This window comes from Gavialis gangeticus, unplaced genomic scaffold (assembly GCF_001723915.1).
Source record: "Gavialis gangeticus isolate Ggan-Ray unplaced genomic scaffold, GavGan_comp1, whole genome shotgun sequence".
NCBI lineage: Eukaryota > Metazoa > Chordata > Crocodylia > Gavialidae > Gavialis > Gavialis gangeticus.
The window spans coordinates 162528272-162550009 of record NW_017729022.1 but is presented as its reverse complement, the minus strand read 5'-3'; the positions used below and the strand labels follow the sequence as shown (position 1 = coordinate 162550009).

At 39.8% G+C, this 21738-nt stretch overlaps 1 protein-coding gene across 1 annotated transcript in view; it reads right to left on the bottom strand.

Moving 5' to 3' along the window:
- Positions 1-21738, bottom strand: part of RPS6KC1 (ribosomal protein S6 kinase C1) — a 174788-nt gene that overhangs the window by 107166 nt on the left and 45884 nt on the right. The window contains exons 4-7 of the mRNA XM_019516441.1: positions 20533-20648; positions 16906-16999; positions 12706-12765; positions 11563-11925 (exon numbers count right to left, since the gene is read on the bottom strand). Coding sequence (XP_019371986.1) covers positions 11563-11854 — 292 coding nt within the window. The 5' untranslated portion in view covers positions 11855-11925; positions 12706-12765; positions 16906-16999; positions 20533-20648. The remainder of the gene's footprint in view (positions 1-11562; positions 11926-12705; positions 12766-16905; positions 17000-20532; positions 20649-21738) is intronic.

The window sequence follows — 21738 nt, the reverse complement described above, 5'->3', positions numbered from 1 at the left end:
GAGCGGATTTCCATGAAAGGGAGTTCCCTATGTTGAGCTGTTAATAACAAGCCACTAAAGTGATTTTTTTTAAAATTAAATCTTTTCCTGATTAACTTAATCCAGGGCTAACCCTCAGAGATAAAATATATTCTTGATTGGAAAGATCTCATGGTATTATCAAAATGCATTTCAGATCCTTGCACAAAGAGCCCTGAAGCTGGCTTAATTAAAAATTGTTAATGACCTGTTAAATTTCCTCAAGGAGAAAGGACAGCATGGACTAGGATGGAAGATTTGGACCATCCAGTTCAATTTATAAGGAAGTAATAAACACAAAGAGGAACAGAAGTCACTGAACAGTTTACAAGATACTTGCAGTTAGATGTATATGACATTGCATGATCATAAAAATGGCATTATTCTCCAAAGACATCAAATCAAGAAAATTACAAAAAAGAGAGAGAGAGGGAAACTGCTATCAACCAAACAGCAGAAACTCTGGTCAGGCACAACCTCTCTCTCAAGTATTCCTTTTTTTCACAAAGGTCCTTAATTCTCAACCCATCAAGAGCTTGAACAACAGCTTCCAGACTTCTACTTGCCTCTTAATACATGCCCGATTCATGCAGTAGCTTCAACAAACCTTCATTTACCTTGCAAGGAAATATGTCATTTTCCACTTCTATCCAATACTGTTCAGTATATTTAATACTTTACATCAGGGAGTCATACGGGGCTGGTCTGCAGGCTGGATCCAGTGTGGAGCCACAACATCTGGTTTGCAGGGCTGCCCATAGGACTGGAAATTTGGCAACAACAGCTTCAATTGCCACAGCTTCTGGAGCCACAACAGCCACCACTCCTCCCACAGCCAAATTTCTGGCCTCATGGGCAGCCTCAAAGGCTAGATGACGCAACGCTACACTCCAAATCCAGCCCACAGGGCTCCCCACAGGGCTGGAAACTTGACAGTGGAAGAAATAGTGGCATCATTAAATTATAATGGCTCCAGGAGCTGCAGCAACTAACCCTGCTGCCACTCATCCCACTGTCAAATGTCCAGCCCCGTGGGGATCCCCACTGGCCAGATGAAACAGCTCTGCATGCCAGATCCAGCCCATGGACCAGATCTGTGACACCCGTTTTATATCTTTAAAGGACATGTTAACTACCTTACCCCTCAAAGTAGCCCTGAAGTATTAGTTTGATGTAGACGAGAGAGGTTAAACAATTTGACCATGAACATATTAAATCAATTAAATTGTGAGGATTAGGATTTGCAAGTCGCTGGCTCTCCACCCTATTTTCCTGTGCCAGTCAAGAAGACAGTGCATCCCCCTCAATTTGCTTTGGACATTTCATTTTTTGTTTAGTGGGCCTGTTTCGGATACTCAAGAACAAGAAAAAGGTTAAATCTCATTCTGAAGACTGACGGACAAGGTTCCAAATGAACATTCCCCTCATCAGCTGCTCATCTCACCTACCCAGATCCATCATAGTGCACAAAGTGCTTCATCTTTCAATCCCAAAACACATTACAAAAGGGCTACTAGCCTGATTTTACATATAAAGCAAGCAAGCTACACAGCAGTTAAGAGACTTGTTCAATGATATGCAAGGCAATAACAGGGCCAGCACAGATGTCTATACACTGAACCAGGCTTCCCAAGATATTTCTGCTTATTTCTTGGCCATAATCACGATTAAGTAGAATACCCATCTCTTGACAAAGGGCAGAGAGTTTTTCATAGACTGTTAGGCTGGAAGGGACCTCGGAAGAAAATCAGGTCCAGCCACCTGCACCAAGCAGGAAAGACAACTGGAGTCAAGTGACCGTCCAGTCTTCTCTTGAAGATTTCCAGGGTAGGCAATTGCACCACCCCTGGAGGGAATTTATTCCACAGTCTGGACACCCTACTTGTGAAATCGTTTTTCCTAATGTTGAGCTTGAAACGGTCTTCAAGGAGTTGGTGACTATTACTCCTAGTTTTCCCCAAGGGTGCCCTGGTGAACAGTTGTTCACCGAGCCCTTGATGTATGCCTCTGATGTACAGAGAAAAAGAATTAGTCACCTGATCACATCAAGTGCTTCCAGTAATAAGGAGGATGGAAATCAGATACTGAGAGGGGTTACCAACTATGTGAAAAACTGCTGTTGTCTAATTCTTCATCTGAGACTCCTCCATGGATGTAAATCCTTCTGAAGAACAAAAAACTTCATATTTATAGATACAATAATAAAATAAGCTTATCAATGCATGATTCATGCACTGCCTCTGCTGGAGTATCTTTAGCTGCCTTGGACCTGGGAAAACTGTTGACTGAAGAGCATAGAAAAGACTATGGGAAGAGGAGATGTACATGATCCTCAGAGATTCCCCTACAAGTCCTCCAGCAAAACCAGAGTGGACATCCTGATATTCCTCTGGTACAAAGCGAAAAAAAATTAAATGCAAACATACCTTTCAAATCCACCTTTTAAGTCATAAAGTGGCAAAGGAGATCATAAGCCCCATTCTATATTTTAAAAACCTTTTCAGGTCAGGATCGCCATTATCTTTACTTTTTATACAATTTTACAATGAAGAACTTGCCAGAAGTTCAAAAAATTAAATCTTTTTTTGCTCTACTATTCAAGACAAAAAATTTCTTAAGTTAGGATCCCATGTATATTTTTTAAATGAGAGAACTGGATTCTTCATTTATTCTCTTAATTCTCAAAATTAAACAAACTGAGGTTTCTTTCTTAACCAGCGATGAGCTGGGGCACACCACCTCACATAAGTAGGTTATTCATGTAACATTGTAAATTTTATGCTTCAGAATAAAACTAACATAAAAAAGGTCAGTTAACTTTCCAGAATGAGCTTGTTATATCTTCAATGACACAATGGCATAGGGGGTTGACTTTCAAAAAGTGAGACTGGTAAAGTTATTTATCATTTAGAAGGGGAGAAAGATTTAATATCGAATAAAGTATTACAATAAATAGACACCTGTCTTACTAAAAATGAACAAGAAATCATAATAAAGAAGAAATTAACCATGAAAGCTTTGAGGATCCATTCATGTTCACCTTACAGACCAATAGAGCCTAGTTAATTTGTGTTTATGATACTACTGCTAGGATCCCAGGCAGGAAAACAGAAGGGAATTAGGCTTTAAGGGCATCTTTACACATGCTCCAGGATTGGCAAGGGGGACACTTTAATTAAAGCAGCTCTTGGGAGCCACTGTAATTAAAAGGGCCCACATCTCATGTATTCAGGATCCCACACTTCAAAATGGCAGCAGGGGTGCTTTGACTAAAGCTTGTTTAACGAGCTTTAAAGTGCCCTGCCACCATTTTGAAGTGTAGGGACATTGAAAACATGAAGTGCTGAGACTGCTGGAGCATGCTAATTAGCATGCTCCAGCAGACTCGATTAATTGAGTCTTCTCTGACGCACTAATAATAGTGAATTGGAGCAGGCATCCTACATGTCTGCAGGCACCCTTATTGTCCAGATGGGTTCATAATGATCATGTTAGGATATTCTTAAAAGGTCCACTTCACAGGTACCACAAAACACCAGGGAGAACAACACAGAGTGGTCTCATTCAACTCAGGAAAAGCGTTTGTCAGTGTTGAGTGGCACTTCCTTTTGGAATCAATATTGTAAGTGAGAGTTGAGAAGGGCACAGGTTTATGACATGTGCTTATTTCTCTGGTTTCCAGTCTACACAATGTTGCTAAGGCCAAAAATTGTACAGATTAACAGATGCCGATCTCTTTTCTTTAGCTAGAAGAATTTGTCAGGAGAACTCCTCTGTTATCCCTAATGAGTGACCGGAGGAAGAACATCTTGCATTTGAAAGCTTGTCTAACATTATCCCAACTACACAGTTCACCCAACAAAAGCTATCATCCTGAGAAATCCTTGCCTCTCACATAATTTCTGGACTACCATAGCTACAACAGCACTCTTACACTATCATATCCCTAATGAAGACATTTCCATACAAAGCAAAAGACTAGAAAGCTATCATCATTATTTCTTTTCTTACTATTACTTCTTAAACCCTTCTGTTCCTTTCTCAGACATACTCAAATAGTTTGGACCCTATCTTGCTTTCAGAACCAATTAAAAGATGCTAGAAGTTTCTTCTCTTCTATAACATGCTACCAGGAATTTGTTGGAGACTCAGTCTGTGGGCTCCCCCAAACTCCAAGTATTTAAACTCCGATGATTTAAGCAGTAAAACTTTCTCCAAAAGTTGAAAGCTTGAATCAACCATTAATAATTGCCCAATGTAACAGCTACAATACTCTTTTCATAAAAAGTTTCTTTATGTCCTTCACACTCTTCCTGCACATATCACCCAGCTGGATTTTGGATTTTTCAAAGAATGACTCTCCTTTCTATAAAAATGCAAGGGGGTAAGCCTTAAAAGACTTATTCTTCTCACAATGAAAGGAGGGTTAGCAGCACCTTCCTTATTAGTGGGTAGCCCAGCTGTTATTTTTGCTTAATTGGTTCAAAAGGACCTCTGTTCTTCTTAGTGCAAACACTTCTTACATCGCATGAACAGGCTGGCTTTGTCGATATTAACTAAACATAATCTGATACTCACCGCAAGTGACAGTACAATCCCACAATCTAGCACAAGATTTTTGGTTAATTTTGACAATGCTCTATAGTCCCAAAGTTCCTAGTCCACTTCTAGAAATGAGTTTTAGCTGCTGAAGACCCCATGAAACTCAGCAAGCTAAATTATTTTTTAACTGATCACATCATTGCCTTATGGCTGTTGCATGGGCAAGTGGACATTCTAGTAGCTAGGAAGGAAGTAGTTGGAGCCTTCAACATGTGGGGGCAGATCAGGGTTGCAGGACAACGGTTTCTGTCAAAACGTCAGCAGCAAAAATACAGTAAGTGTTGCCATTTTATAATCTTAAATTTTCAGGCTCAACAATGGGGTAAAAGAAACAATGTAATTCATGCCTTCCTTCCTAGCTATTCAAAAATTAGAGAGGCCACTTTGTTGGCTATCTACAAAACCATGAAAAACAGCAACTTGTTTAAGCAAAACATTTTTATCAGAAGCACAAATCTGTGGCAGCAAGTGGACTCAGCTGAACCTTCATTCTAAACTCTAAAACTGTCCATGAGAAGAAAACTTTAGTAGTTTTTAAGGGCTCATACCACAATACAGTCAATTCTCTAGCTAATGACAGTTCACGTATTTCAGTGATGTTAACAGTACCAAATCCTACAGAGACACCAAAGTTAAATTGCCAGTGGGTTTTCACAGATGTCTACACATAGTTAGGATAAAATACACAGGAATTAATAATAAAAGTTAAGGCTGAGGAAATGATCTGGATATATTGTGCTCAAGGGACAAACAAGTGGGAATCCATGTAGTACCATAATCAACACAGCACATAATAGACATGGCTTTTCAGAAAGTTTTATCCAGAGAGTATCTCACTGAAGACGTAAGTGTAAATCTAAATGCATGAGAACAACTCTTTTAGGTAAGATAGAAGTCAATGCTCTCTAGGGGCCGGTGTGGTTCTCCAATATACTGGAGATGTGCACGCGTAGCTAGCAGATGCATTGACACTGAGCCACAGCTCTTCTTTCCATTAATCTGTTAAAAATCATAGTCAAACCACAATAATGAGCTGCAGGAAGATTTTACAGAAGTAAAAGATCTCCTTAGAGAATTTGCTATTAAAAAAAGAAGAAAGAGAGTCATGGAGGGGGAAAAGAAGGAGGGGGGATTGGTACTCAGATCAGCACAAAAACAGAACAGAAGCAGCCTGGTAAGAAAACAAGATGGTGCCAGAGCATGTTCTCCAACACAAGGACAGCAGAAACCACTTTGGCAACCAAAATAATGAAAGGCATAATACGGCACCTTACCAAAGAATTGGAGAACTGAAGGCTTCCCAGCCTCTCCACATTCTGGAGGGACTTTCTATTAAACTGAGAGAGACACCAGAGAAAATCCTGTTATTGCACTCCAACAAGGCTCTGAACTGCTGAAGAGAGGAAGAGGGTCCCTGTCTCTAAATCTGGATAAGTAGCAGCTTTCCAACTGTCAGCAATTTTACTAAAATTTGCATTCCCAAAAATCAAAGGAAAGCATCCTTCTAAGAGAGCATAAAACATGCTGCTGCAATCCCAGAGCTCAAAAGCCATGTGAACGGTGTTGAACAGCTGAGAGTTTGAGAGTCAAGACACAGTAGCATGACTTCTCTGATTTCCAGGACTTTTCTGTTGCATTACAGGGCATTCAGCCTTTAACCCAAAGAAGAACTTCTTTGAGGAATGGGATTACTGACACAGAAGGAGCTGAGTGGATCTTGCTATAAGTGTTGCCTAGGGAAAAAAATTAAACCCTCATAAAATCCTTAATATGTGCTCAGAATTGCATATAACATCAGCACAGAGATGGTTTTCTGGTATATGTGCATTCTGCCAGTTGCCAGTAAACATACCACGTGGGAATGAACCTGACTTAACTGAGCCTAAACGTCCGCAGATATATTTTACATTACCTCACATAGCTGACAAGGGAATGTTACAGGGCAAAGGGGGGTAAAGAAAAAACAACTACACTTTAGGCAGCTCAAGCAGATAGCATTAAATTGGAAATATAATTCCTCAGTGCAGTGATCTGTTTTAAAATATATTGTTTGATAATTTTAGGATGTCAGTGTTTATACTCCTTTTGAATTATGCACTTTCTATATAAGATAAGAAGTTAAATCACTATTAAAATAATTATGGTGCATCTTAACATCACACATTATTTATTTTTTATTAGCAGCAAGATGCTTGGCGTGGGATAATCTTTTAGAACATCCAAATCACTCAGAACCCAACCAAAGAAAAAGTATTTTTGGGAGATTGTTTCTCCTTTAAAGTTAAAGTATAAATAAATTAGCCTACTGCAAGAGATATACTAAAAAGGACCTACAGGCTGGTTTGGACAAGCCTTCTCTATCTCATTCAGTTCTTGAAAGATCTGCAAAATTATTTTTTACATGCTTATGTTTACTAATTGTACTTGACAAAACTTCTATAGATACTGAAGGTAGGCATTTTATAATACACTGGCAGGATTGATCCTCCCTCTGTATGCTCTGAACATCCACAGTTAAAATTTTAACTCAAACTAAGTACAGCAATATTTCCTGCAACCAAGTCTAAATGCTGGTTGCTATGTAGCATCAGACCCAGCAATGGACCCAACTGCAAGCCTATACAAAATTTTCCTACGTCAGGGTAAACACAGCTAGAGACAAATCAATAACAGCACATAATGCCTGTAGCCATTTCATTCTAGTGATAAAGCCTACAGTTGCTTTGCCTACAGGCAGCAAATACACGCTAGACTAGACTGATTTCTGTCTACATTATTTGCTGAAAAGGGTTTGGTATCCCTATTAGGCTCTGCAATGGGGTGTATAAGCCTCATGGTACAGCAGTCACAAGGGGATCAAGGGACTGAGCTGAGTTTAAGCAATTTATTAGCAACAATGGGGATTAAACGCTTCTGTTCAAGCAAGGAGGTATGGCTGCCAAGGGGGTTGAGACGTACCATCGAAAAGCTCCTCAGCATCAGGCTGGCAAGCAGCTGCCTTGAGAACAAACCAAGAGATACCACAAGGAAGGATGTCAACCAGCTGGGGAAGAGTGACAGAGATATCCTTACCCCACAAAGCAAAGAAAAGACCAGATTTTCTAAGAGCTACCTTGTTAGGTACCTGGGAAAATTAGTGCCAGGATTAAAAGTATAGCCAAAGGGACCAAAAAGACTGTGGCCCTAAAGTGGCACAGGAAACTTGGGGAACTCCAACTAATCCATCATCTACACAGAGTGTGAAGCAACCCCTCTCATAACCCCGTAATAATTTTAATCATATAGCCCTCACTCTCTAGGAAGATGATTTAAACACTAATCTATCCCCAACTGAGTGGGTAATTCCCATTTCAGCTCAATTATTTCACAAACTAAGCATCTAGTTCATTTTCAGGATAGTCAGAAGTATCACCTAGGTTTACAGACTAGTGCTCATTTAACACAGCTCTATTACATTTTTTGTGGAAATCTGCATCATAAGATAATTTCTGAATAAAAATTCAAAGTTGTTTTATTGAGCCTCCTATCATTTCTTTTAAAAAAGAGTGTAAATAATACATTAAAAAGTTAATGCCAAAATGTCACAGAAGTAGAACCAGGGAAAATACAAATGTGGTGCCATTAACAATGCCATACTTTCCACTCCACACACAAGGGAAACTGAAAATGAAGTCAATGTAGATTTGTCTCCTTGGCTCCAATACATACAGCTCTTCACCTCTGGAGTAATGTTATTAGTCAAAGAGCTGAACTGTCCATCAGAAACATAAAAGACCTCCATTACCAGAGACCACTTTTGCAAAACAGCAAACAAATTCTACCCAATTACCTTAAACTGAAGAACTGCAAATCTGTAAGATTAGAGTAACAACATTAGCAATATTTAAAGTTAGAAAAGCATAGGTTATGCCACTAGGACAGGCCAGCAGCAAGAGCCAAGTGGGAAGAAAACCTGAAATTGCTGATCCATGTGTTCAGTTTACTGAGGTGGTATATGAAAAGATGTCTAACAATTTAGTATGAAGTTACGAAAAGAAGGGACGGATTCTTTTGCTTGTGATATTGACAGCATTTTATGATTCTGGTTTTATGTCAATTTCTATTTTCTTGGTGCCACCATGTGGCAACAGTAAAGATTGTCATTTTATACTGAAGAGAGATTTAATCCCAGTCAAGAAGTAGTTCTCAAGAAAGGCTATGTGTTGGGTATTTGCATCTTGTTAATAAAAGCCACTCCAATATCAGGGAAAAAGTGTTTTGGCTAGTCTAGAAGAGAGACAGGAAAGAAAAATATTTTATTGGCGCACAAGATCACACCACCTTTACAAACTATTTCTAGATCTAGGTCTACATTTTAGCCACGTAAAGTGAATAATTAGTGAGGTATAGGTTGGAAAAATTAAATTAGCAGGCCTTAAAAGTTAGAATCAAGGTTACAAGTGCAATATATCATGAATGTTTATCTATTGTTGTCAATTATAAAAGTAATAGTCTATTTAAATGAAAACTGTCTGATACTAGAGAAGTGTACACTGAAGAAAAAGAAAATGATGAACTAGAAACAACTTCCAATTGGGGACCGAGAAAAAAGTTATCCAATCTATGCTTTGTGGGGTACCAGCATCCCTTGAGGGAGAGGGAATTACAAAAACATGTATTAATTATGAATATGCTGAACTGCACCACAGAATTTTTAAACTGATGTATTTAAACACCCCCAACACTATAGAGGGGGGTGAGGGTTTCCCTACCATGCTGCGGAAACACCAAAACCAGCAAGACTTAGGATCAATTAGATCTGTCAAAACCAAGGATAAGTGCTTAGCAAAGAATGGCTTTCCTTTTCCATCCCTGAAGAGTCACAGAATGAAGGGGAAGGAGTAGAAAGAGGAAAATCTGAGAAATCAGCCAGATACAACTGATAGATGCTCTGCCCCTGCCCATCTTAGTATTAGTCTAACCTGAGCAAGCTGACTACAGACCCCAAGGGACAATATTCTAGCTATAGACAGCTGGAGTGCAGGCCACCCTAGGCACACTCTATTCCCACTTGATATAGCTTCTGTGCTAGAAAGGAAGAAAGCATAGGTGCCGGCTATGCTAATTCTGCATCCACCACAGCATCCACTGCATACCTTTGCAGGTCATTTCTACTCCTTTTGTGGTACACAAGTGCCACAAAGGAGAACAAACCTGCAGAACAGCTGCTGCAAAATAGTGAGTGGGATCCCCTGATCTTTTTCACATGCTTACTTAGTTTTGAAGCTGTAAAGGATGGATAAAACATAAAGACTGAGAATTAGGATTCTTCTTCTTGACTAGCTGGTACTAAGGAAATGGGAAGCAAAAAAAATAAGATTTTGTAGGAAGTTCTGACCACAGGAAAAAAACCCTAAGAATTTAATGTGGATAATTAGGGAAGGTCTTTCAAAGCTGAAGCTGCAAACACTATTTTGAAAGTACCTTGCATTGTGATAATAAACAGCAGTAGTTACGACAGAATGAAACATCCTTCAGAGAACAGCAGTGAACAGTGCACAAGCCTGTAAAGTGTAACAGTATGGAATGAAGAGCTTCAACAGAAGGATCTTCTAGGCATTTAACGTCAAGAATAAAATGCATGTTGATAATACAGGTAAGGAGAAAAAGGATACTATTAAAAAACCACAACAAGCTACATAGCAGCCATCCTACTGACATCACTCCAGAAGAAACAGAAGAGAGATCTTTACCAGCTCTTCTCCAGCACAGAAGCTCTCTAGCAAAGAACATGCACTCTTGACCCATTCCCATACTTTTATTTTCACCAATACTAAGCCAATTATTTTTGCCTGCCAGTGTTCAAAGCAACACATGGTGTAATATCTATTATCAGAACGATACAAGAACAGCTCCAGAGGATGAGTGCTATATATCTATGAGCGCTATATATCTACGTGTACTAGAGTAAATATCTGCAAGCCCTCCATTGAACAATTAAAATTAAATTCCCAGTGGATTTCTGGTTAGTGCTTTCTACTGTTAAATGAAGTCTGGATTTTATTCTTACTCAAGCAGTTGATGTGGAGTTGGAGTACTATGTAGGAATTGAACTCACACATAAACACAACTTACAGTTCTACTGAATAGCTTCTAGCCCCAATACCCCCCAAAAAATTGCTGTAACTGAGACATTACGGAGGAGAGGTGAAAAAGGAAGCATCTTCTTTGAGCAGCAGGGGTAGACCCTACAGAACCCTCTTACCAATATTAATCTGGTTAACTTCAGCATTTTCAGATAAATTGACACTTTACAGAAGCAAAGTGCCATGCTATGTCTACAGCTATGTTCTCTTTTGTAGACAAAAGAACCTTTATAATGCAGAACTTGGAAACTTATGCATCTTCTTTCTAGAAGAGGTTAGATGTTTACATGCACTAAGAATGAGGTTAGGATACTGTTGTGTTCGAAAACACACAGCTGTATCAGTCTTCCCATGAATAAAATGGGGTTAATTAATCTTCACTTAACTATGTAAATAAAGTGACATTTTAACAGTGCTGCAAATGTCCAAAACTATAGTTAATTATTTCAAATATTATGTAAGGATTGAAGTGCATGTAATAAAGGGGAAGGTACAGGAGCTGTACTAGACAGCAAAGCCTACCTGCAACTCACTTTTAAGCAATTTTAAAAGAAGAGCAAGTATCTGGCATTTTGTAGATTTGCTTCTGAATAACTGTTCAGGCACTGATTTTCTCATTAAAAATGAAATCACAAACACTTGCACATATACATATACCCAGCATGTGAGCTCACTGCCACCTGAAAACCCATTTAAAATACCACTTCTTTATCACTCCCATTTAAAATACCACTTCTTTACACGATAGTAAATTGTTGTCAGTGACAGGTGATTAACACATCAAAAGATAAGTCCAATGCAGTGGGACAAGCCTTACCTTGAACACCTTCCAGGAGCAGATCAACCCCTTTCCTATAAAAGCCAAAGGCAGCTTCATAATCTTCTTCTTCCTCTTTCTTCAAGGCCAGCTTTATCAGCTCCCCTGCTTTCTCCAAGTAATCTTGTTTGCCAGCCTTAGGTTTTAAGCTCCCAGTAAACAGACTACGGTTCTCCCTCTCCCCTTCAGGTTTGCTCCATTCATGCTCAGAAGCAACACTGCTTTGTGCTAAGGCTTCAGAATTAAAACCAAGACCAAAAGCTCTACTGGGAGAATTTTGGTCGGATGCCATTCCATCATCTAACTCGGCAAGAGAGTCTACATCAACTGTCAAAGAGATCAGGTCACTGTCACTGGAGAAACCTGGAAGCATGATCACAAATATACAGAGAAGTTAAAGTAACTAGCTGCTAACTATTAGTATTCCTACTCACGCTCTTAAAGTCAGCAAACGTTCTTGTTATCCACCAACAACATTCAACTTAAGCCAATTTAAGCCATTTGTTACTTTGCTAAGTTACATTCTCCTAAGTTACCAACTCCATTGTTACATCTGATGCTCTCATTTTCTTTTCTACCACAAGAGACTTTCAGAATTTTTTATCGCAAGGCTTTTCTTTGATCAACAAGAATTTATCACACTTTATTCCACTTCCATTTTAGTTGTCAAGCACAGACTGCTTAGCTTCGATATTTTGTATGAAGGATCTCTTAATACTTTTTGTGTGGAGCCAGCCTTATATACAAGGCTAATCTTCAGAACTCATGGTTTTGGAGATTATAAAGGAGCTTAATTTCCTCCAAGTTACCAACAGCCTCCTCAGAGCAATTCCCAGCTCAGTTCCTCTTTTCAATACAGAGAACTGTAAGCAACCAGCATGCAATCTACACTTTCAGAGTCCACTCTCCTTTGGGCTTCTGGAAAGTACAAAACTAAGCCTGTCTGTGTGGATGAGGATACATAACAACGCAATTTCAGGCTGAATTACAGGCAAAAAAATTTTGATCCATGCTTTAAGTAAGTAAGACTAAGCAGATCAAGATCCTAAAAACCAAGTGGATATTTGGGACTCATTGTTTTCAAAAGCCTGGTTTGGCATTTAAAATGTGTCATATATATAAGAACAGCTACTTATATCTCACCTCCACATTCTGACTGGCTGGTAAGTGTCACATCATCAAGTCCACTTAGATCTTTTCGAACTATAAAGGGTAAGAGGAGAAAGATATTACTGGCATGTTTCTCATTAACATGACGTAATGTCAACAAAGTGAAAAGGAGAATGATGCAGCCTTATCACAGATGGAAGTTTGTTACAGGCAACTGCACTCACATCCACTATCAGCTGCATTCATTTTGGTGTCAGATTGTCAAAACACCAGCATCATGACTACGTTTTTAGTTTTTTCAATTCCTTGCTGCCTTAAAGGTTATTAAAAGACTGAACAGCACTGGTGCCTGCTTAGCAGGACCACTTGGAAGCCTCAGAGCCATACTGTCCTATCTAAATGCAACTGAGACAGCATTTAATCCAAGCATGAGATGTTTGCCATTCTAGAGATGGGATTTGTGGGGGAAAAAGAACAAGAGAATGAGAACAAGATAACACCAACCTAACGATCAGAGATGAACAAGAAATCTGCCTGGACAAGTGGTCTGTGAAACCACTGATTCACTGGAGGCAGCAATTCTCAACCTTTTTGGGTTTATACCTCACTGCAAAAGTCAGCTACTCTTGTGCTAAGGGGAGAGAGGCCTAGACATCAGGAAGGCTAGGGACAGTAAGGGACTTCACAAAAACACAGATGCTGAGGGACAACCCAAAATTCATGATTTACAAATAAGCGATAACTTGAGCAGCAGGGACTCAAAATGCACAAAATAGGCTATATATGTGTCAGTTTGTTTTGTTTGCAGGAAGTCATGTGATAGCTAGGTGACAGGAAAAGTAATTGATGGGTGAAGATACATAGATAAGGCAAAGCATGTTAACAGGGATGGCTTTGAAAGAGGAGCATACTGTCTCCCCAGGCAATCAGACTTTGGCCTCAGGTAACTAGGAGAATGTTCTTCTTATGAGTCAGAAAACTGAAATGGACCCTTTTTTTCCTATTAATGTCCTTAAATGGGGATGCCTTGGCTACAATTTCCTGTTAAAAAGCAATAATGCTGCAGTATTCCAGAAATAAGAGCTAAGATATGAAAAAGTTCATAAAAATGAGTGAAAACCTAATTTCTAAAACAGCCCTGAAATACTATTCAACTTCCAGCTGGTTGAGACATGCATACTCTGTGTCCTAAGAGCTGCAAGGGGTATACATTTCTGGTTGGGAGAAGATGGGACATAATAGCACGCATACAGGAACACTGTATGGCACTTTTGCAGAGGATTTGGCAATTGGTTCAATAAGAGAATAATCTGGGAGGTTGAGATTAGGATAATGTGTGTAGGTACATGCATGCAAAGTACACAAGAAGTCAATAAATGGCAGCCAATTGAGGTGGAGTACTCTCTTAAGCTTACAAAGTAGCAGGCCCCAATTCAATTGGGTTCAATGAGATTGCACATAGCTTTTGGTGTAGTTTCACCATAAAATTTGGCACCCTTTCTGAGAATCTTGTAAGTAACCCACAATTATACTGGGAAGTAGGAAAATTATTAATCTCCATCCTTCATGTCATCACCTGCAAGGAAGTGGTAAATAAAAAGTTACACAAAGTGGGCAGGTATATTATGACCGAAGAACACACAGATGCCTGTAAGAGCATGGAGTATTATTAATAGCAACACGGTTCTCCAGCCTATTTCTGGTACGTGCTTTTCTCCATTCACATAGGTTGGTATTTGTCATGGAGTTTCAGTGTCTGATTCAACCAAACAGAAAGATTTCCTGTGTGCATCTCCCAAGGTAATCTGTCTGGTTTCAATAAAGCTGCGAGACAATACAGGCCTTGACTTTTCCCCTCTAAGCTATTAAATATCCATATGCTTTTTGCTATAATATTGAATGGCTCAAAGTAACATCTGCAGTTAAAATGCTTTTGCCTCTTTAAAAAAAAAGAAAGAAAGAAAGAAAAAAGAGAAATCAAGCTTCTACTTCTATACTTAGGATCCAAAGCAGTAAGGCTAACAGGAGCCAGCCAAAGTAATAAAGTGGATCCAAGTATTTATATGGCTTCCATCACTGTAGTGTCTAAACACCTGAAAAACTAATGCCTAGATGGGGAAAGACAAAGCACTCATCTCACTCTTAAATATGATGCCGTGACCTCACTCAACCAATTTAACACCACTGGAAACTGTGAGCTCTTCCCTCTACTCTGAGTTGTGCAGCCTAACCTTAAGACACCCATTGTTTAGCCAATTACCTGTGTAAGCACCAATTAAAAAAAGAAAAGCAGCTGAGCACTAATTCACTGGTCTAGTGATAGTGAAAGATGATGCTTTGCCTGAAAATGACCTGCGATCACCTTTCAAACAGCAGCCTTGCAGGTTGCTACAAAGTTACAGAGGCTGCCCTTCAGGAACTAGAGGGACAAGAGTAAGAGAATGCTACAGATCCATCCTAAGTAAACTCCATCATCAGCTAAAGGGTGGTCTTGATGCCCTTCAAAAATGGGAGTCCTGCGGTAGTTTGGAGGATCTATAGATATAACCAGGTCCTAAAATAAGAGGAAAGCATAGAGCAGTGGACCACTCTTATCTAACAATAATAAAATAGACTTGGAGAAAGAAAACCAGATTAGACACTTCAGCAGATTTCAGAAATGGGGTCAAATCATAGCTGAGTACTAATACTGCCATCTACAGGACTACAGTATAGTTGCTTCTGTTTTATTCTGAACTTGACATTCTATCTACTTTTAGCAGAGGCTATGAGAAAACATCAACCTGAAAGTCATATTTATGTCTGAGAATTCTATATGTAATTGCTAATACTTTATCTAAATGGGGAGAATGTATGTTTCTGTATTTTTCAAGTTTATTTTGTGTATTCAATAGACATTAATGTCTAATCTGTTTCTCTGTTTCTCTTGAATGTCCATAGATCTTTGTGAACAGAGAACTTTGTAAACATCTTTAGAGGGCTCTTTATATACATTACAAATGATAGATATGTTATATTATATACACATGTACAGACCACAAAACATGTCTCCATTATGAGAATATGGAACTTTCAAAAAACTGTTTAAATACTTCATATAAATTAAGAGTAGTTATGCCTATGTACGTATTACAAACATATAACTGTATGTAGTTCAAAAGGAACCAAACTGCCTTGCTGTTATGTACAAGCAAAATATTCATGAATGCATTGTTACATTAGCATCTACAAGTTTTGTTTTGTTTTTTTAAACAAGCTTAAATTTAATGCATTTATAGAAGATATTATACAAGGAACTGTAAGATCCAGACATTAAAGAAGAAATGGTTATGATTAGCCAGACAACCTTGGTTTTCTAGCTGCTACGTTTTTTCTAAATTAAAAAAACAGTGCATGCCGATAAGCATTGCCTATAAAAGCAAAGTTTTAACCCAAAGCAAAGTTTAGAATGAGACAGAGTCCCAGAAAATAAATATCTAGTCATGGGAAAACTGCACTAAGCAGCAGCAAAGTAGAAATGTGCAAGGACAGGGAAAACATTCTTAAAATTAACAAGAAATTAAGCTTTTATTAGAAAGTATTCACATATAGCTAAAAGTATGAATGTCAGAGAAGTAGGGAAATCAAGAGAGATCTTCCAATGATCAGAGCACAGAAGATGCAGCCCACGCATTTTTCAAGTACATCTGGTACACAGAAGGGAACAGAGTAAGGTTTACCCAAATTTTGAAAACTGAGCCTACTTCAGGAAAATTAACCAGTGTCAGGTGTTGTGTTAACTATGACACACACAGCTTACACATCTCTTAGACCCCAGGTCAGCCTTAACATGCACCACATGTGCAGTTTTAAAAACACTGATAATTCTTCATACAATTTTTCCTCTGTTATGTGTTTTGATGAGAAGTGAAACAATAATATTGACATTTGAAATATCATCACTAGACTCTGAGTTAGCACCCACTGATATTAATGGCACGGTTCAAACTGTGTTTACAGGTTTCTGGACAAACTCTAGGAAGAATCCACCAGGGAGCAATCTTGGACTCACAGGGGACAAACTTTGATGATCCCAACAAGATTTTCCCCTGCCTAGTTTCCAAAGCCCTATCAAAGTGAAAACATAGTGAAATTGGAAGCCAACTTTCCTATCAGTGCTGACCCACCAGTTGCATATTATACACACTGTACCACAAGACAACCAAACAGCTTGCATCACAGAAGGAAGCCAACCTTCAAAACTGCAGTCAGACAAACTGTCAATCAGGGAATCGGATAAAGGTTCAACAGGACCAATCAATTCAGATCCATCATGCACCTCACCACCCTGAAAAGAAAGGGAGAAAAATGTCTGTATTCAGTTATTGTTTGTTCTGGAAAGTATCATTATCATACAGCAACAAGAAAAGTAGCCACTGCCACTTAAAATGAACAATCTATTCTAAGGTGGCAAATCTTCCTATTTTGGAACTAACTCAATTTATCTTTATGAAAGCTGCTGGTCCATTTTGTAACAAGGTTTTTCAGTGATAAATCTACACTAAACTATGAGGGTTATCACACATTGGAGCAGACTGCCTACAGAAGTTGTAGAATCCCCATCCCTAGAAGCTTTCAAGTTTAGGCTTGACAGACACTTGGCTGAAATGGTTTAGTCAGGGATGATCCTGCCCTGATCAGGGGGCGGGACTGGATGATCTCGTGAGGTCCCTTCCATCCCTACTTTCCTAGGATCCTATCTCCAAATTATTCTACGCAAACTATGAGGTTGTTTCAGAAAGTAATGGCAATTTTGCAACGATCGTTTACTGGAATGCAGCAGCTCTCTACACAGTCATAAACAACGGGTGCATTCAATAATGCCACCATCAGTGTTCCCTGCTGCTGTGCAAAATGGTGCAATTTTAAAAAAAAAATTGCTGTTACTCTCTGATCCACACAACTGACCTCAGCTACAGAGAGGTGTTTCACAGTGCTATGTTACGCTCAAAAACCAATGGAAAGCAAGGCTCCAGGGAAAGCAGCTTCTGGTTATAGCAAGATTTAAATCACTTTGTGGAGTCATGTAAGCCAAATTAGCATAAAGCAGCTCCCCTTTTCTTTTTGGAAGGAGAAGAGGTTTCAATTAAGTAAGCAACAAGAAAGACTAGACAAGCAAAAGCCCACCAGAACTTTCAGAATCACTGCTCACCAACTCAGCTGCATGCCTTTCTTTGCACCTGTGGTAACAACCTACACCAGCAGCGCTCAAACTTTTTTTTAAACAAAGGAAGTGCACCAAATCTTAAAATAAGAAATGGGTCAAGAGCTGCATGGCAAAGCATTATAGCTCTATGCCTTGCCATATCCTAACATCCAGTATTTTAAGTAATATTAGAAAGGAGAACACATGGTTTTAGTAATTTTAGACTTATTAATACAAAGTAAAAAGTTCAATATTCTGTAGTATTATTTTATAAAAATAATAAAACTTGCTAAAAGCCTGCTGTGTACGGCTGAGGAGGTACTGAAGTTGTCTGGACTGGACTGGACTGGACTGGACTGGACTGGACTGGACTGGGCTGGACTGAACGGAGATTGAGCGCCCAGCTAAGTGCCCTGTTCAGCAGTAGGAATTGAAGTTGATGAGCCACTGGCTTGCAATAGCCCGGAAGGAGCTGGCTGGATTCCAGGTTCTTAGTGTTAGCAGGGGATTGTGGGAGAATAGGACAGATGTAGATCACCCTGTGACACTAGCTGGCAGCACTGTTCCTTACCTCAGCTCCCTGCACTTCCCAGTGCTCTGCTAGTGTCACAGTAGAGTAAGATCATGCTCTGCCACAGAGCAGCATGGCTTTAAAATATCATATATATTTATTTATTTTTGGTGCTGTAGCCAATCCTGTGCTGTTCAGAATTGTGTAGTCACTGCCTTTCCCTTTCCAGCTGCAAGGTTTTCACAGGGCTCTGGAGTGCTGGAGTGCGGGGGCTGAGCCCTTACTGCTGTCTGCCTCCCCTTCACCTTAGAATCATAGAAAATTAAGGTGGAAGGGACCTCAGGAGGTCATCTAGTCCAACCCTCTGTTTAAAGCAGCACCGTCCCCAACTAGATCATCCCAGCCAAAGTTTTGTCTAGCCAGGTCTTAAAAACCTCCAAGGATAGAGATTCCATTACCTCTCTGGGTAACCTGTTCCAGTGCTTTAATACCCTCCTAGTAAGAAAATTCTTCTCCTGCACTGAATCCAGCTGCAGGGAAAAGAAAAGATGAGCAGCAGAAATGGCCCTCAGCCCCTGGACTTGGAGTTCCACAAAAACACTGAGCTCACTGGCATGTTAACCTGGGCTCTGGGTGGACCCACAGTTTTCATGCTGGGTGATGAGCAGTAGTGGCAGCAGTGCTTATCTTCTGGGCTCCAGAGCTGCACAAAAACTGTGGCTCCAGTCAGAACCCACACTGATATGTCAGTGATATCAGAGGATTCATGGAGCTCCAGAGTCAAGGGGCTGAGCACAGCCACTGCTGCACATCATCTCTTTACCCTGCCTTTGAACTCAGTGGGAGAGGGATAAGAAGCCAAAAGGCAGTGACACCCAGCTCCTGGACTCCAGAGCTGCATGAAAGCTCTGACCTTGCCAGCCTGTCAGCAGGAGTGAGAACCACTGCTGCTCATACCCTCCTTTCCCCTGTCTCTCAACTCAGTTGCATGGGAAATGAAGGAAGAGTAGAAAGAGCCTTTACCTGGGTTGATGTGCCACACCTGATCCACAGGGTGGAGGCTCAGCTCCCCTGACATACAAAGCTAAATCAGAATAGGACATATATAATACTGTTTGCCCCAGAAATAGTCAAGTACATACATCCACACAAAACTATCCAGCTTGTTTATGGCAGCAATGTGCAGACATAAATCCTCTGGCCATTTCTAGACCTGTGCAATGAAGCTGTGCATCTCACACTTACCTAACAGACCCTGCATAGGTGAAGAACCAGCAGAAATATTATTGTATGGAGCTGGAGAGAACAAGCAACCCTGATGTACCAGTAAACAAGAACTAGTGACTGGCCAGATCTTAAAGCTTTCTACACAAGAAATTGTTCAGTGTCTGATACAACTAAGCAGCTGAAAAAAGGACCCTTTTCCTTTAGCTTAACTGCTTTTAAAGCAAAATATGTGAAACTAAGAGATATATGCTTTTATACTGAAAGAGTATGCAAACAGGAGAGTTATACCAGCACACCTTTTTATGTAGACAAGCCCATAAATAAAGTATTTTGAAAATCTACTGAAATCTAAAAACAAAAACTGACATCTTACGGCAATTAAAACTCAGAATTAAACCCTGAGTAAGGTTTAAATTGGAAACAGCTTTACCTTAACATGGACTTTCATGTACTTTAAGCTATGATCTATGATTTTTGTTAACAAAGGAGTATTATATTTGCAACCTGTTCCCTATATGTAATTTGCTGTTCTAGAGTTCCAGTACAATTCCTAATAATAGATTGATACAAAGAAGTCTAATTTTCCTTTGGATACAAGTGTATCAGCTTCATAAAATATGGAAACAGTCAATTATTTTGCTCCAGAACATCTTGGAACAAATAAGTACCGGTTTTGTTCTCCAGATTTCCTGTATGTTAGTCAGTGAAAATCCAAATCTCCTGCCCTGAATTTTCTCCAGAATGTTTGCAGTTTATAGAACAGGAACTTATAGAACATTTCCTATTCACTAAGCTCCAGGTACACAGCTCGAATCAGTAGAAAAATCTGCAGTGACTTTAGAAAGTTTAGAGTGAGGGAGCAACAGCAGCAAAATTCTGTATCACTAGGCAGCTATTTAGAAGAGACTCCACTGGTATTTTCTCAATATTAACAAACCTTAAAGAAGTCTTCAAACTGCTTGCTATTATAGAGTGCAGGGATGTTAGCAGAAAACTGCAACAGATCTTCAGCACATTGTCTTCTTTCTTCAATCACAGTTTCATCAAATCTCCCTGGAACAGAAATATGGATTGACATGCTTTAAAATAATTATAACAATTATAGTACAAAAAAAAATCCTCTAAAGAAAATGCCCCGCATCTATGAGAGTCATTCAAATGCTTCAGGAGACTGTGGCAATCTTCACACTTCCTATTCTTAACTGTCCCTAGAGTCTTGTCTTCTGCAAACCACTTAAATGATGAAAGCTGGCAGTCACAACAGGAACCCTTAGCTCTCTCATCCTAAAAAATATGCAAGGCAACACTCTTCATTAGCCAAGAGATGCTAACGTATGTCCACAGAAATCTGAAAGTAAATGATACGTGAACAATTTGACAATATGCCTGTCAATGTCAGTCTTAATTAGGGCCCTAATCCTGTAAGGAGCTGAGGACTTTCCACTCATTCTCAAAAAAAGAAAAAAAAAATGAATAAATCTAGAAAACAGGTAATAGGGCTCCCAGGTGCCCTCTGTGGAAGCTTTAAGGAGCTGCTTTCAACAGTGTAGCCAAGCCGCCAGGCAGAAAAGCACTTGTTCCTAGGATAGCTCCTGATCCATATGGTAAAGGGTGCTTTTTCCCCATAGATACAAAAAGTGTAGAGTTAGAAGGCAACGCAGCCTCCAACATCTGCATTTCTTCCCTTACCATTTCCCCATTCTGTGCCCCAAACCTCTTCCATAGAAGGAGAGCTGTTAAGGAAGAACCCTAAAGCTTCTGCTTAGTTTTCCTCTCCACTCCGCTCCTTCTCCCAGAAAAAGGACAGTCTAGCCTCTAGCTATAGTCATATACTATGCAACTGAACCCAAATGCCCATAGCCTTTCATACCAGCTATGTCACAGCTACCATATCATCTGAAATACATACTGTATTTACTCAGTTCCAGGACAAGGTAAAGCCCTCATCTTAGAATTGATATAGGGCAGCAAGAGAGCCAGGCAGCTGCTGCAGCTCTGGCTCCAGCCCCAACTGCAGACCAGGGCTGCAGCCACAGCTGCTGCATGCCCTGCCCTCTGCCACCTCTGCACCCCCTGCCTCTCTCCAGCTACAGCCTCAGGCCCCTCTCCCTCTCCCCTGTCTCCTCCCCACCCATTTCCCCAA